The sequence below is a fragment of the Lolium rigidum genome, chromosome 3 (genome assembly GCF_022539505.1).
Source record: "Lolium rigidum isolate FL_2022 chromosome 3, APGP_CSIRO_Lrig_0.1, whole genome shotgun sequence".
Classification (NCBI taxonomy): Eukaryota; Viridiplantae; Streptophyta; class Magnoliopsida; order Poales; family Poaceae; genus Lolium; species Lolium rigidum.
In genome coordinates this window covers 91,708,535-91,726,132 of record NC_061510.1, presented here as the reverse complement: position 1 = coordinate 91,726,132, position 17,598 = coordinate 91,708,535, and the positions used below count along the sequence as shown (strand labels likewise).

Below are 17,598 nucleotides of genomic sequence, written 5' to 3'. Positions count from 1 at the left end.
ACAATGTAGGATAGAAACAAATGATGAAAGGTTTGACCTATCTAAAAAGACATACCGGTGAAAACCTCCAACCTTGAAAATGCAACAAGTTGTCTATGCGAAATCCGTTTTCGATGAACTAGAGCTTGTCATGAGAATAAGCACAAGCTCTAAAACATCACATGGATAAGATCCAAATAACAACCAAGAAAGATGATGCAAGGATGCAAAGGTTTGAGCTCTCTCCGAACGATACGATCGAGTTACTCACTCGAGAGCCCTCTTGATAGTACGGCAACTAAACTATAAACCGGTCTCCAACTACACTATGAGACCGGTGAGAAAGAAACCTTATCAAGAGCAAACCTTATACTTGCGCATTCCACTTGAGCTCGATGATGACGATCTTGACCTCAACAAGATGGAACGCCTTTCTTGATTGTGCTTGCTTGGCGAAGTCTTGTGGATTGCTCCCCCATAATCCACCATGGGAGAGCTTCTTCTTTGGCGCATCTTCACATATCCATGATCACCATATGGATGGCAAGAGTCAAGCAAAGGATCTCTTCGAGATGGCTCATCTTGAACTTGCACTTCATTTCTTCATGGCAAGCTTCAAGCATATGATCTCTTCAAGTTGGCTCATCTTGAACTTGTACTTGATTTCTTCATGGCAAGCTTCAAGCATATGATCTCTTCGAGTTGGCTCATCTTGAACTTGCACTTCATTTCTTCATGTTGATGTCTTGAAGTAACTTGAGGGCTCACTTCATCTTCATCTTCAAGACATACTTGACACTTGATATCCTTCATCAATTTCTTCTTATTGCAACCATGAAGCCAACATATGGTTCAAGCATTGCCTATGGACAACACCTACAAATATAACTTAATGCAAACATTAGTCCATAGGAATTGTCATTAATTACTAAAACCACACATGGGGGCTCCATGCACTTTCACTCTTCTTCCTCCACTCGATTCTACTCACGCTCTTCCCCTGATTTTTCCTCTGCCGCGGTGGAGCTTTGCCCTGCCGCATCCGACGGTTGCAGCATCCAGCCACGTACCTCCTCACCTCAGCTGTGCCATGCCCCCATATCCCCGTTCTACCTACGCTCTGCGTCCCCCCTCCCCCGTGTCCTTGGCTTCCAAATACACACTGCTTCCCTGCCGAGTCCCGGCCGCCGCTCCTCCCCGCAGGCACGAGGCGCACGCCGCTTGTCTCCGTCCCGACGGCCCGCGTCCGAGCTCCACCTCCTCCCTGCTCTTCGCCCCTAACGAGCTTGGCCTCGACCGCGCGTCCTTGACCACCTATGCGACCCAGCGCCATGTCCCTTGACTCTAGGCCATCCTCAACCTCGCCTGTGCGTACATCAACCGGCCTAGAACGGACATCAACCGGCCTGAAGCTTCCGTACTGCAGTATTATGTATTCTGGTGGAAGGATAAAACTGTCCAAAATAATGTTGTTGACGAATTTTTTTTGCACAAACCTTAGCTCGTTGGCCTCCCTCATTCTTTCATCTTTTGCCTCGCGCTTAAGGAAACCCAGCTCGATGCAGCCACGCAGAGCGCGAATCTCAAGGTATTTTCCGGCCCGCCGGCCGGGGACGGGCGGCTCGGTGGCCCAGTTCCGCGGCCAGGCGCGGCTACCCCGCTTCGCCGCGCCGCGCCGTTACGAGCTCCGCCTCCTCCCCGACCTCGTCGCCTGCACCTTCTCCGGCTCGGTGGCCATCACCGTCGCCGTCTCCGCGCCCACCCGCTTCCTCGTGCTCAACGCCGCCGACCTCTCCGTTGACCGCGCCTCCATCCACTTCCAGGTAAAGGGCTTTCTAGAAACTTCCCCTCTTAATCCATAGCGCCACATACAACCTCATCATCCCTGCCTGGTGCCACCGCGCCCAACTCTCGCAGGTTCTGGCGCCCGAGGAGGTGGTCTTCTTCAAGGATGACGGTATACTGGTGCTCGGGTTTGCGAAGCAGTTGCCGCTTGGCGAGGGCGTGCTCAAGATGGACTTCAACGGAACTCTCAACAACCAGATGAGAGGCTTCTACAGGAGGTATGCCTGCCTGACTTAGGATCTAATTGAGCAATTTGTGCACAGCTAGGGTTGGCATGATTTCCTTTCCTGCTATTTATTATTCCATTTGATTGCAGCAAGTACCAGCATAAGGGGAAGGAGAGGAACATGGCGGTGACACAGTTTGAGTCTGTAGATGCGCGGCGGTGCTTCCCCTGCTGGGACGAGCCTGCATTCAAGGTAATTACCGATAGCACTGCGGAGATTTTTGCCACCTGGCTTGTTTGATCTACTCCCTCCTATCCAAATTAATTGTCACAGATTTAGGCGAAATGTTGTCTAAATCTGTCTAGGTTGGTTGAACTTGCGACAACTAATTTGGATCAGAGGTACTCTCCCTCGGTAGTCGGTACCATATTACTTGTGCAGAATTAGTACAACTTGGGTCAGAGAGAATAGTACTATTTTGGTACTGCTAAATGACATTTTTAGTCTGCTCGTGTGTTGACTATGTCTATGTGTACATATGTCAATCATATTCTTCTTAGTCAACACATGACTTTATGTTCCGCCCAGAAATGAGAAATGTGTACGTGGACCATGTGTAAGGGCAGATATATATTTTCTAACACTTTGTATTACTATTTATTTTCTCCAGGCAAAGTTTAAGCTAACACTTGAAGTTCCGTCTGAGCTTGTAGCACTGTCCAACATGCCTGTAGCTACCACGACAGTTGCTGGTCCTATAAAGACTGTCCGTTACGAGGAATCGCCACTTATGTCAACTTATTTAGTGGCCATAGTAGTTGGTTTGTTTGAGTATGTAGAGGGTGTGACATCACAAGGTATCATCTCTGTTTCTCTCATTACTTTGACATTGTCCATTCAAATAGTTGAATGAGTCGTTTCATTTCGTTTGTATGTTTAATGTTATTCAGGCACGAGAGTTCGTGTGTACACTCAAGTTGGTAAGAGTAGTCAAGGGAGGTTTGCACTAGATGTTGGAGTGAAGTCGTTGGATCTCTACAAAGAGTAAGAATGCAATCTAGCCTTGCTTCCACACTTTGGTTTCTAACAAAGATACATGATTTGTGTTAATGAAATAGTCTGCCTTTAAAGCCGGGCACTATGCCTTTTATCTAAAAAAACTGAAATAGTCTGCCAAGCCATGGTAGTTTCTGAAACAGTATCATTAAGAAAAATTTCATTTCCTCCATTTCTCAGTTACTTTGACACTCCTTATCCACTTCCCAAGTTGGATATGGTTGCTATCCCTGATTTTTCTGCTGGAGCGATGGAGAACTATGGATTGGTAACATTCCAGGAAGTAGCTTTGCTTTTTGATGAGAAGTCGTCATCAGCCTCCAGCAAACAGAACGTAACTATCATTGCTCACAAACTTATTTAATTATATATGTTCATCTTTTGCTGTTCACTACTTAACTATGTGCTTTTTACATAGTACATAAATCGGTATCACAATAAAACTACACTATCTTATGATCATCTATAATTCCTTTGCTATACCTATATTTTTTTAAGTAACCTTTTTATCTGTAAATATCCTTTCGTTTATTTATATCAGCATGTATTGTTCTAGGTTGCCATTATTGTGGCACATGAATTGGCTCATCAATGGTTCGGCAATCTTGTAACCATGGAATGGTGGACTCACTTGTGGTTAAATGAGGGATTTGCTACATGGGTAAAGCAAATAAATTACTCCCTATCTGAAAATGAAATACCAGGTTTACCAGCATATGCTGAATGAATAGGCTTTCTTTTTCACAGGTGAGCCATCTAGCAGTAGATTCCATTTTTCCGCAATGGAATATCTGGACTCAGTTTCTTGATAACACAACCGGTGCTCTAAGATTGGATTCATTAGAAGACTCTCATCCTATTGAGGTAATCTCATTTTTTACTTCGTAGCCTGGTCTGGTGGTTGGATAAGTTGTGCACTACTTCCTCAGAACACAATAGATGGCATGCACTATATTGTGGTAGAACTACAAGAACCTATTTGAAATCGTAAATTTTGACGATGGCGAGTTTAATTGATGATTTTGTTGTTGTTATGGACACATTATCATGCTTAACTCGTAAAGTGTCTACAGAATATTGAAATTGATGCTTAAATCTTTCTAGTCTGAAATATTACTTCGAAGATTAACTTCAGTAGATGCATCAACACATATTCAGCTTGTGGCTTTAACATTTTTGACTTCTCATGCTGACCTGTGATTCATTTTACACTTTTTGACTATTCGTTTACTGGTATGCTCAGGTTGAAATAAACCAAGCCAGTGAAGTTAATGAGATTTTTGATGCTATTAGCTATGACAAGGGTGCTTCTCTTATCCGGATGCTACAAGGTTACCTTGGCGCAGATCGTTTTCAGGTCTAGTACCGCCTCTGCCTAAACTCTATGAGAGTTATTTTCTTCGTCATGTTGCTTAACAGTGGACCGGATCTGTCTCAAGCTGATCTATTGTTCTTCGTGGAAACAGTGATACTTAATGTTGATGGCATTTCCCCTTCTTCATCTGACGGATACACTAGATGTCTCCATGGCTTATCCAATAGATTAAATCTTTGTATGTTCTTCAGTATTGAATCGTACTAGTTCTAGTTCGTGCATAGGTTTTTGTAAACAGTTTTTTAGGGATACTGTTGTTTTTGAAACATGTTGAGGAAAGTAGCCATTTCTTCCTAACTTGTCCTGTACTTGTTTTCATGCAAACACTATATAGGGCCATTTATACTTCACTGGTCAAATGAGTAAAGGTGGATGGTTTGGTAAGTGAGCATATAGAGACAACATGCAACTTTTATCTTTAGAGGTCATATTTGAGATGTGGCGGTCATCTTATGTTTGTTGTAGTATACATCACACCCATAGAGAAAACAAATGGATGGAGTTAACTTTAGCTATCTTTGACCCTTTCGTTGATTATATTATGAATCTATCAAATTCGCATTGACATATATGCTGGAACTCAATTTTTAATCAATTGCTTTATTTATTGAGACAGATTGCTGCAGTCTCCTATCTATCTTGTTTTCCCTTGATACTGTTTAACTCCAGAAAGTTATCCTAGTGTATTACACTAAAGTTATGAACCTATGTTCTTTCAGAAAGCACTGGCTTCATATATAAAGAAATATGCATACTCAAATGCTAAAACCGAGGACCTATGGGCTGTAATTGAAAAGGAAACTGGTGAACCTGTCAAGGATTTGATGTCTACATGGACGAAGCAAAAAGGGTACCCTGTCATTAATGCAAAACTTAAAGGGAATGGCATGGAACTTGATCAGGTAATAAGTTATCTTAAATAACTATCCTTCATATTTATCATGAATTTATTGTCAAGAGAATGACTAAGTACACGTTTGTTTTGTTCAAATTTTCTTTTTATGGTTTGGTTAAGGTACAGTCGTGCCGCCTGGAGTTGCTTCTTTAATAACTCATCTACTCACTAGTAATGATAAAGCTTGACCAAACCTATTTTTTGTTTCTTACCAGTTTTTGAACATATATAACTGACTGTTATAGTTGCTCCTCTCAGAATAAGGTACCTAAAAGGTGGACATAATCGAAAATGCTCTAGTGCCCCTTATGCAGGGGCAGATCCATAAATTACTAATGCCCAGCGTTGGTTCTGCTCAGCCTCCCTTACTCTACATTAAATTCTTGTAGTCTCGGCTTTTTTTCTGTTTTTCTATAGATTTTAAAGACGGTTTCAGGCGTTGGTGTCTGTGCCTGCCCGTATGACCATTAATCCGTCCCTCGACATATTAATTTATCTACGCAGCAACCCCAATATCTGAGCAAATATTGTGGGGTTCAACGTGAGCGTGAACAGTATCAGGAACAAATTTGTTGAATCTCGTAGAAGAACTTGTCGATCTGAGGGTTTTCTTTGGAACCTTCGGTTCTCTATTCCATCTCTTGCTACAGATACTACTACTTATACAAATGGGCCTCATGGGCCAGGATCTAACACACAGAGCCCCCTTCAAGATGGGGACAAATATCAATCATCCCCATCTTGTCATATGCTGACAAATAATCGTTGGGAATTTGCTGATACCCGTTATATAGTATTTTTCTCTACGAATTTGCTGATTCCTTTTTGTTGCAGGCCAAGTTTTTATTAGATGGATCATCTAGCCCTGGCATGTGGATTGTCCCTATAACTTCAGGCTGTGGTGTATATGAAACACCGAAGAAGTTCTTATTCAAACTTAAACATGATAAGCTGGTCATTGCTTCACAATGTGCTGACCGCAAGAAGGGCGGAAACTTTTGGACTAAGTTGAATATAAATGGAACAGGATTTTACAGAGTTAAATATGATGAGGAACTTGCAGCTGCACTTCAAAATGCGTTGGAGATGAATAAGCTCTCAGTAATGGATAAAATTGGTACACACAATATGTGGCATGTTGAGTTTGCTTGCAATATTTTGGTGGCGGGTGTTATAACATTAATATTGCAGGCATTGTTGATGACTCACATGCCCTTTGTATGGCCCGCCAGCAAACATTGGCTTCATTGCTACGTTTACTCCACTGTTATCGTTGGGAAGCAGATTTTAGTGTTCTTTCACACGTCAACTCGGTATATAACTCTTGTTGGTCCAGTTGATTCCATCATGTTCCATTTTTCTTGAAGATAAATCACCTATATATTTTTTATTTTTTTTTGCTTTTGCTTCGCAGGTGACTACAAGTATTGCTAAAATATCACTTGACGCTATTCCTGGCTTAGCCGGTGACATCAAACAACTTTTGATCAAGATTCTTTTTTCACCTGCAGAGTATGCTCAATCATGTCATATTATGAGTCTCTTGATGTGTTACATTACAAGATAGCATCTGTCCAGTAATTTTTTCAAAAATGAAGAGAAAACATAAATAAAATAAATCTCTTCTAGCTCAAGTTTCTTGAACGTATCTTCTGTGTGGCAATGCATGCACAATCATATGATTCTTTATGTATTATTACTATATGTTCCATAAATTTGTGTGTTTCTTCTTTCTGACTATATGACAAGTGTCTTTGTGCTCTAATCTTTAAGAAAGTTAGGCTGGGATCCCAAGAATGGTGAGAGCCACGTGGATGTAATGCTTAGACCACTTCTCTTGATTGCACTTGTCCAACTTGGACATGGTAAGACCATTAACGAAGGAGTTAGGCGCTTTAACATCTTCATACATGACCACAACACTTCTCTTCTTTCTCCAGATACTAGAAAGGTCCCACCTTTTGCTATTACTTTGCATGGTGCTCCTATGATTACTGCTTCCATTTCCAACTTCCGTTATTCTGCAGGCTGCATACCTTGCTGTCATGCAGAATGTTAGTAGCTCAAACAGATCAGGCTATGATGCTCTTCGAAAAGTCTACAGTGAGTCAGCTGAGGGGGAAGAAAGGTTTACTGTGTTAGGTGTGTAGGCCTTCAGCTATGTGATACTAACAGAGGTTAATGTTTTTGGTTGGTCTGAAAGCACTTTTTAAATTGTTTGTAGGCATATTATCTTCTTGCCGAGATAAGGATATTGTCCTTGAGTCGCTGAACTTGATTTTCGCTAATGAGGTAAATGCAACAATCGTTACTTTGTTCTACTTTATTCCACGATTGTAGTGTAAGGTCTTTTTGAGCTTGTACTTCTGTGTTAACTACTTGCAAGTTGTACTCAGATCTGCATGCCTCTCTTGTTTATAGGTCCGCATTCAGGATACATATACTGCCCTTAGAGGTGTTCAAATAGAGGCACGTGAAATTGCGTGGAACTGGTTGAAGGTACCGTTAAAAAATATACAGCTTGTATTTCCATGAGGCTGACATGTACAAGTGTGTAAATATGCAAGGAAACCCCTCATTATAACTTACACCCCACCCCCAAACTCATGGTGGGTTAATGACACTTAATTTGGAGAGGTAGATTGGTGAGGAGAATGGTGAGGAGAACTCAGAAGACACATACTGTACAATAACCACCTGAACCTGCACATGGGAGCACATGAAGGAATAGTCGGCATCAGTATTTGGTGAGCTCGTGCTTCAGATGGTCTTACACGCACCTGTAATGTCTGAGAAAAGAGGAGTCAGTGTAGTAACAAAAACACTAAAATCCTCAAGGCTCAAGCAACCACAGTAGCCAAGTCACTTGTGATATTAAAAGATCCATAGCCTGCAACTCAGCCTCTACAATCCAACGGCAAAGTGTAGTATGCCGTCTTCTAGGCAATGAGAGAACCACAAAAGAAATCACTGCTACTAGAAAGGACCAACGATCCAAAGGATCACTAGCCCAAGTAGCATCCAAATAAGCCTGAAGTTGTAACAAATTGGAGCATGGAAAGAAAAGATAGTGAGAGATAATCACAAGAAGATATCATAGAACCCGGAGGAGGGTGAATCTGAGTGGGAACAAAAACAAACTGACTCAGAGTGTGAATTGGATAGGAAATATCCAGACGAGTGACAATTATGTAGACAAGACACCCAACAAGATGAAGATAGTGAGTCGGGTCAGAAAGAGGCTCGCCATTAGAATCTCGGAAGTGGACTTTGTGCTCCATCATAGTATCAACAATTCGCCCATCACTAAGACTGGCAAGAGTAAGAAGATCCTAGATGTACTTTTATTGGGAGATGAAGAAGCCATCAGTGGTTTAAGAAACATGAAATCCGAAGAAGTAAACAAGAGGACCAAGACCATACATAAGTGTCTGGTGACTTAGACGAACCCTTGAAAAAGGCAATGTACTTAGGGCCATCTCCAGTGATAATCATGTCATCAAAATATAGAAGAAGAGCCCGTCCATATGGAAAAGGTGAACAATGATCTCAGGACCATGATCACTTGCCGAAAAGTCGGCTACAATGACCACAGAGTTGAAGCGCTCCAATGTCGCCAAAGGGGCTTTCTTACGGCCATAAAGAGAGTGGCAAAGACGATAGACCATTCCCTCTGGAAAAGAATACCCACATGGACACAACCAACATGTTGCCATTTTGGATGAAGAACATCACGATAAGAAGACTCTCAAGAAGTACAGCACCCATACCATATCGATTAACAAGTGGGCGTGGACAATCTCAGTCGGCGACGCCTCAAGAGAACATGGTGCATCAGGAGAAGACGACATAGTAGGATAAGGAGGCGCAACGGGAGAAGATGGCACATAATGAGCAGCCGGAACTTGTGCACGACGAGTATAGTGAAAAGGAAAGGAGGTAACAACACTTTGCACGGCAAGTAGCACACTCGATGCCAGATAGGGACAGCAAATGACCAGCACGTGACTGAGTAGGATCGGCTGCACCACACAGCAAGCCAATCGCAGAGGCCTGTAGAACAAGCCGCACGCGAGACCTCGTGAGATTAGGGTGGCAAGGAGCAGTGCCGTGGGGGTTAGGGCATCTCCAACCGGGCGACCCATCCCGCGCCCGCGCGTCCGGATGGGTTCAGCCGGACAAAAACCCGGCCCAACGCGGGGACGCACCGTAAAAGCGGATGGCCGCGGCGTCCGGGACGACCCAAACCCGGCCCAAATCTTGGACGAGTTTGCGTGGCCGCGGACGCGAAAGGCTGGTCGCTCGCGTCCTCCCCTTGTTCGCCCCTGACCCGCCTGTCTGCCTCCCAAAACACAAGCCCGTCGCACACATCTCCCCACCGTTCCGCCGCCACCCACGGACCGGCGATTTGGGAGCGCGTCGACGCCGGCCATCGTCGTCGAGACGCCGGCAAGCGGGGCGGAAGCATAGGTCGAGGTCCCGCGCTGCTTTCGCCGCGTCGTAGCGGAGTCGGAGGACGCCGCCGCCGGCGCCGTTGTCCTCTCACCGTCGCGACACCTCCCGCCGTTCGCAGCTTGCGCCGTTTCCGCCGGAGGTGAGCTCTCCGCACCGTGTTTCCGGACCGCAAGTCGGCTGAGACGACCATGCCCGCGAGTCCCTACGAAGCATTTGGATCGCCTCCGCTCGCGAGGTGTTCGTTCAAATGCTCGAACTAAAATGTGTCCCTTTTCAGATCATGGTGGACAGCGATGACGAATACTACTTCAAGAACTTCATCGACACGTCGTCAGAAGAGGAGTCCGACGACGATTTTTTCACGGATGCTGCGACGCTCATCCACGAGCACATTGTCTCGCAAATCCCCGTGTACCGGGGTCCTTGCCGGGCGCGCGGCCGCCTTGGACCGCAAAAGAGAACGCGGCCACGACCAGCTCTACAACGACTACTTCCAACCCAATCCATTGTTCGTGCCGTCCTTGTTTCGCCGTCGTTTTCGGATGACCAGGCCGCTGTTCCGCCGGATAATGGATGGCGTCAAGATCTACGACGACTACTTCGTGCGAAAGTGGATGCAATTGGCAAGGTAGGCCTCTCTTCGTACCAGAAATGCACGGCAGCGATTAGGATGCTCGCATATGGCGTTGCCGGTGATTTCGTAGATGAGTACACACACATGAGTGAGTCAACCGGCTTGGAATTGATGTACAGGTTCTGCAGAGCAGTGATCGGTTCGTTCGGAGAACAGTACCTCCGGCAACCTAATGCAGAGGACACAACTCGTCTGTTGTCGATCAACGCTTCCAGGGGTTTTCCTGGGATGCTTGGCAGCATAGACTGCATGCACCGGGAGTGGAAGAACTGCCCCTTTGGTTGGCGGGGGCATACGGCGGCCATTCCGAGGGGTGTACGGTCATTCTTGAAGCCGTTGCTTCCCATGACACATGGATTTGGCACTCATTCTTCGGAATGGCTGGCTCGCACAATGACATCAATGTCGTTGCGGCGCTCTCCGGTGTTTGATAGGCTAGCGTACGGTAAGTCCCCCGATGTGGATTTTGAGATCAATGGCCACCACTACACCAAGGGGTACTACCTTGCCGATGGTATCTATCCACCTTGGGCTACACTCGTGAAGACAATCCGAAACCTCAACTCGGAGCGAGGAGGCAAGGTTTGCCAAAGAGCGAGGAGGCAGCCCGGAAAGATGTCGAGCGGGCGTTTGGCATCCTCCAAGCTCGTTGGGCTATCGTCGGACACCCCGCCGCAGCTTGGGATGTGCAAACTCTGTGGGAGGTGATGCCCGCTTGTGTAATCATGCATAACATGATTGTTGAGGTAGAGCGGGATGATTCACTCTTTGATAATGACGTTGAGGTAGAGCGGGATGATTCACTCTTTGATAATGACTGGGAAGGCCAAGGAGAGTTGGTTACTCCTCAAGGTGCTCCAGCATCATTCCAGGACATTCTTCATGCGCACCATGAAATTCGAGATCTAGCTGTACACAACCAGTAGGCTGATTTGGTCGAGCACATGTGACAGCATGTAGGCAACAATGCTGCAAACAACAATGAGGAAGGAAATCCTGAAGCCTAGAGCATTTGTATCGTTTTTTCATTTTATTTGAATAATACTTTATCCTTGATTACATGGACTATGTAATGTGTAATACATTTTGAGCATTTGAACTATTTTATATATTTTATATAATATTTTTTTGCGTTCTTCTAGTGAATTTACAAGAAAAACATACCATAGGGCGCCGCGACCCAAATCTGCCGCGTTGGGCGCAGCGCGCGACCCAAACGGACGCGCGGACGCGGGGCTCCGTCCGCGCGTCCGCTCGGCCACGCAAGCGCGTCCGTTTAGGTCGCCCGGTTGGAGATGCCCTTAGGTCAGGGCTGGGCTGGGAGGCGGCTCCGGCCTGACTTAGAACGGCTATACGCGCAATGACACAACACTTTGGACGACATGTGACCAGGGGCAGGCGCTATCGAGGCCAGGAAGCACCCTGGTGAGCCTCCAGGGAGCAGGGGACCTAGCAGTGGGCCTCTTTGAAATGCCTCCCGAGTGGACGAGCCGGCCGTTGACAAGGGTGGATCGTGAGGTGGAGGCCGAGACCGGCCCACCAACAATGAGGATCTGTAATTTGGGAGATGGGAATCGATCTGATCTGGAGAGCAAGCAAGATCAATGGAGAAGCAATCTGGAGCAGGAGTTTATTCGATTGGGAAGAGACAAAGAGGCCAAAGAATCGTTGAGACTGATGAATCAATCGAGAGAAGATGAGTTGCACCGTTAAAAAAATTTAGATGATAGCCTAGGCGTTGCTGCCGTAATTTGTAAAAAGAATAATCAATCGAAAATTGGTGAAAGGTGAAGTTTCAACACATGAAACCATATGATAAGGAAATATATCAGAAAAGCTTATACTTGAAATGTTAGCATTTGAAGTTAACGCACGGACTATGGAAAGATTATATTAGAACCATATTTTATCATTTAAATAACATTGCACTCATAAATTTATCTACACCTAGCAGCTTAGCAGCAGGTATTCTGCAATTTCAGAGCTATCTCCGTGTGCTCCTGTTACATTGCCAAATAGCTCTATTCGTGAAAAATGGCACTGCATCACTATTCGTGAGAAATGGTAATAAAGCATGTATATTGTTTTGTAGAGTCATTTTCGGATCTGCTTGCTGGTGCTTGTGCAAAGTCAGGTGCCTCACAGTGGTGATCTTACGCCATTTGATATGAGAAAAAGAAAACAATCGAACATGGGACATCATATGCCAGAACACAAACCTTCATGACAAAATATCATAAGTACGACCAATCTGATGCAAGAAAGAGAAAACTGAGGTGAAGGTAGACAAACTCCAACTGCGACATCATCTGCAAGCAAATCGGTGGTAGCTGTTAAGCTTCATGCACTAGCCACTTGAACCAAAGGTCCGAACTGATGGAAAGGGCTAGGCAATCCACATATACATTTCACAACATCCCCACTCGCGTGTGACGGAAGAAGAGAAAGTCAACACGTGAAAGAAGAAGAGCACACCGAAACAGGGCATCAACGGTGGCTAAAGAGGGGGACAACAGCAATTTTTAGGCTTAATTGCGAAAACCATGTGAAAGCCAGGATTTGAACTTGAGACCTGGGGCTCTGATACCATGTTAAGCTTCATGCACTAGCCACTTGAACCAAAAGTCCGAACTGATGGAAAGGGGAAGGCAATCCACATATACATTTCACAACACCCCCACTCGCGTGTGACGGGAGAAGAGAAAGTCAACACGTGAAAGAAGAAGAGCACACCGAAACAGGGCATCAGCGGTGGCTAAAGAGGGGGGCAACATCAATTTTTAGGCTTAATTGCGAAAACCATGTGAAAACCAGAATTTGAACTCGAGACCTGGGGCTCTGATACCATGTTAAGCTTCATGCACTAGCCACTTGAACCAAAAGTACGAACTGATGGAAAGGGCTAAGCAATCCAAATATGCAACTTGAAGAGAAGAGGGTGGTCAATAATGAGGAAGGTAATTGATGAGGAGTTAAAGGGAATATCACACCTGCGTTTCAGCCGAGAAGACAGATAAAATGCATCACATGAATCTCTTAAGAAAAGGTATATGGGGTGACGTGGCTTCACGGGAGGCCAGCAAATTGCGGTCATCTATTTAGAAAGGGAAGATCTGTCTGAACCTAAATCCTAGGGCTATGATACCATGTTAGGAAATATACATCTGGTATTTCCATGAGGCAAAGTGCCAGCATATACACCTGTATAGGTGTCGTAATGGGGCAAATATACAGGGAGTATAAACTACTCTAACAGGTATTATATTTTTAGCTGTGACTGATAAACCTTTTATCTGTGCATGAAGGTGTGATTTCTGGAACCTGTTTGGAACAGAGAATGTTTGTATGTACTCTGGAGAAAATGGAAAATCTAAACCTTGGATGTTTCTCTTTCTACAAACTTCAGTTGAGATATGTCCAATTATTGGATGTGTTTTCCTATGAACTTCATTTTGAGATTTATGGATTACAAAGAGGACCCAGGTGCTTTTGTATTTGTCAACATGAACTATTCAAGTTGCATATTTTGAAGTAAACAAGCGAACAATATTTATGAATTTGTTTTGTGACCCCGATTCTTTTATACGGACTTCCTTTCTATATCTTCTTTCAGTAGAGTGAATTTGAGGCACCGCCCCACCATTTATATTTTGTGGTTCATTCATCTCATACCTTGGGAAATGATTGATTGTTCATGTTAGTGTTAGTATACTGAAATATTTGAAACACAGTGCTAATACGTGTCCCATTTTGTCTGTCTCCAGGAAAACTGGGAGCATATCTTCAAAACATTTCCGGCGAGCAAACTAGTGTCAGTGTTTGTTGAAGACATTGTCCCATTGGTACATCTAACCACAGTTCTATTGCCGAGTCTGCCTATTTCCGCAACCTATACAATTTGAACTAAAAAAGCGATATTTATAATGGATCGGAGGGAGTACTTAATTTTGCAGGCATTGTTTCCATGAGGCGGGCCATAGCTAATGCGCAGTTGCTTGTTTCTTGTCAGTTTTCCTCCAATGACAAGGCAGCAGAGATTTCCAAGTTCTTTGAGACCCGCACAACGGCACAATTTGAGAAGACGTTGAAGCAGAGCCTTGAAATGGTGCGGATCAATGCGAGATGGGTTGAGGGCATCAGGAGCGAGCCCGGGCTTGCACAGACTGTGCGTGAGCTGCTGGGCAAGCCCTGACTGATGATGTGCTGCTGCTGGTGTGTTATATTTCTAATCGCGCAGCTTGATGGGAAAAACTTGGAAGCTGCTTGTAGGTTTTGCTGTTGTGGTTGACAAAAAGAATGCATTCCTTGTCATCTTCGTCAACGTTGAGGATAGTCAGGATCCTAATTAGGGCTGCTCCGGCACTGTAGTTTATGGCCTCGTAGTTTATATGTAAGCATATGTAGACATCAATATCATCAATGCACCATCTCTCCTTACCCCTCATTGTAGGATGGCGAAAGCTATAACCTACGATGATATACATACGAGCTATGCCATCATTGGTGATACTGTGCTCTGTCTTCTCTCCTAAAAGAAATGGCGACGTCCAACCTCTCGCGTACGTATGTTCATGGTAATTAAACACCAAGAAAGAAGATTGTACACTACTTGCTCAGTTTAATTCTATCTCGTACCATTTGGATATAATTAAGAACCATCTGGGGTCCTTGGATTTGTATATCTGAGCGCCTCTGCCTGCAAGGCTGCAATGGCGACCCTGGTGGGGCTCTTCATGAGATACTATTTGTCTTCGCTGCTGGTGGACTGGGAGGCGGAGGCCGACCCGGCATACGGTGACTATGCCGTGCTCCCCATCCTCGCTGCCTTCTTCCCTGCCCTGGGCTTCCTCCTCGACCGATTCCTCTTCGAGGTAAATTTGTTTGTTTGTTTGCTTACGTTGGTGTGTGATGGGTTGGGATATCAAGATCAACTCCTCGCGTATGTGCATAGGCTGGGGTTATCTTTTTTGTTTAACGAGAGCCAGTCTTCTTCTATCTGGTTGTAGTCCGATGAGCTATTTTCTTATTCGGTTGGAGGCACGTGGATGAAGGTGAAGATGTTTTAAAAAAACCATCTTTCCAAGTTAGCATTCTTGTCTCGTACTCTCTTGTGTTGTCCATCAGCGATAAAAGATTGAAACAGAAAAAAAGGTATAATTCCGGTATAACATGACACTGCTGGATATGGTTTGAGAAAGATGTGGTCGTTGTGACCACTCCGTGTAAATTCCCTTCATTTTACCATGATCAAAAGATATAATTCCGACATAACATGGCATTGTAAGGATGTGGTCTGCCGATGACGATGTTATCAACTTAGACCGACATGAGTATGAAACAACCAACCGTTGGATTGAGTGATACCTCAACTGAGGCCACTTGAGAGACTATATATTGCAGACAATGGCGAAAAGTGTTTTTGGCTCATGGGCACCGGTGCACCTGCTGTTTAGAAAAATTCGAAAATCATACATATTTGTTTTAAAAAATTCTAAAAATAAATCTAGACATAATAAATGACGTAACCTACAAATATGTAAAATTTTAATATGAAATTCTTTATATTGTAGACTACATAAAAAGACAAAGTATGTTGAAATTTGGAGATTTGAAATATGCATACCCAGATCCACACGGTTGTTATTTTTATGTAGCCCTGAATTTTTTGTATTTAAAATTAAAATTTTGCACGTTTATGGGACAACCATATTTTTTTTCTAATTTTTTGAAACACATTAAATATGATTTTTGTTTTTTTCTAAAATAGCAGGAGCACCAAATCTCTGTCCAGACAATGGTCGTTACATGGTTTCATCATACACACGATTACACCACTGTGACTTGCACTCCAATACAACCAGAGGTGATTATACACTAAGAAATTAACACAAAATGCCATTAAAAGTTTATGAATATGTTCAGCCAACATTAAATTTAATTGGTGATAGTCACATCCAAAGAGAAGTCTTAAGGGAATCCAAGTATTACTTTACTTCGCATTGTCTGCTGCATGAAGAGAGAAACTGATTTCAGCCAGAACATACTAGTTTTGTACCGTGTACTTTTCTAATTGACTTGCTAGGTAGTTAGTCGGTGTTATAATTTCTATGCTGTCATATTACAAGAGTGAATCACGAGCAAAAAATTACTTCAAGACTGTGGTGGTTCACGTATTTTCAACGATATTCTCTATTATGTAGTGTTCATGCCATTCCAGTACCTATACATGCGGACGTGGGCATAGCCTAGTGGTTGGGGTCGCAGTGGCGCACCCCAACGACCAGACTTCAAATCCTGCCAGGAACGAATTTCTGCAATTCTCACGCCAAGGTCCCGTTTCTACTATATCATTTAGTGTCTAGTTTCTCCTAGAGCACTAATTCATTTTTTTTATTCAGTACCTATACATGCATATATTATAGTCCTTTCATCCCACTGTATTGAAGGAATTAGCAAGAAGGCTTATATTTGGAAAAGGATATGGAAATCTTACTGACACAGATGAAAGGATAAAAAAAATCGATAAATTTAAAGAGTCGACATGGAAATTTGTTTATTATCTTTCTGCAGAATTGCTTACATTATCTGCTACATACAATGAGCCATGGTTTACATGTACCAGATGCTTCTGGGTAGGGCCTGGCGATCTGTTATGGCCTGATCAAAAGATAAAGTAAGAGAGAGACAATACCTCTCCTTTTCCTCATTATTGCCAATTTCCTTTTACCCAAGAGTCATCCATATTCCTTTTTTTTAATTTTTTTAATTTCTCCCAGACTGAAGCTTAAGGTTGTACACATGTATGCCACCGGATTTAACATATATTCAATCTTTGCTCTTTTGTTCTGGGAAACGAGACGCAAGGACTTCGGAATCATGATGATCAATCCGATGATCTCATGTATTATTTCAGTTATGAAGTACTTATGATCCTGGATAAGGAAAGGCAACAAATATACAGATACTATGCTGTCAACTGTCTCCTGTCGTCGCTTCTACTCTTACACATATATTGGTCGATACTGATTTACCGGATGCTACGTAAACAAATCCAATCGGGAGGACGTGTTGGTGACGATGTACGATCCGGTCAGTGATTCTTTTCTTGCAAATTCTCTTGTTTGTTATATTTTTTTTTCTCTTTCAGTAGCATATTCTTATTGATTTGTCATACGTACCCCTGCTGTCAAAC

At 43.7% G+C, this 17,598-nt stretch overlaps 2 protein-coding genes across 2 annotated transcripts; both read left to right on the top strand.

Moving 5' to 3' along the window:
* Nucleotides 1–1,538: 1,538 nt before the first annotated feature.
* LOC124695185 (aminopeptidase M1-C-like) lies at nt 1,539–14,887 on the top strand. Its single transcript, XM_047228065.1, has 20 exons — nt 1,539–1,802; nt 1,897–2,042; nt 2,141–2,243; nt 2,662–2,848; nt 2,942–3,035; nt 3,228–3,381; nt 3,604–3,708; nt 3,795–3,911; nt 4,291–4,404; nt 5,142–5,324; nt 6,152–6,434; nt 6,509–6,630; nt 6,732–6,829; nt 7,091–7,182; nt 7,258–7,268; nt 7,345–7,459; nt 7,542–7,609; nt 7,739–7,816; nt 14,171–14,248; nt 14,416–14,887. The coding sequence occupies exons 1-20, from the start codon at nt 1,539–1,541 to the stop codon at nt 14,596–14,598; spliced, it is 2,595 nt and encodes an 864-aa protein (XP_047084021.1). The 3' UTR covers nt 14,599–14,887.
* Nucleotides 14,888–15,115: 228 nt separating this feature from the next.
* LOC124701933 (ASC1-like protein) lies at nt 15,116–17,336 on the top strand. Its single transcript, XM_047234035.1, has 3 exons — nt 15,116–15,277; nt 16,853–17,079; nt 17,183–17,336. Exons 1-3 carry the CDS (start codon nt 15,116–15,118, stop codon nt 17,334–17,336), a joined length of 543 nt encoding a protein of 180 aa, XP_047089991.1.
* The last annotated feature ends 262 nt before the right edge of the window (nt 17,337–17,598 follow it).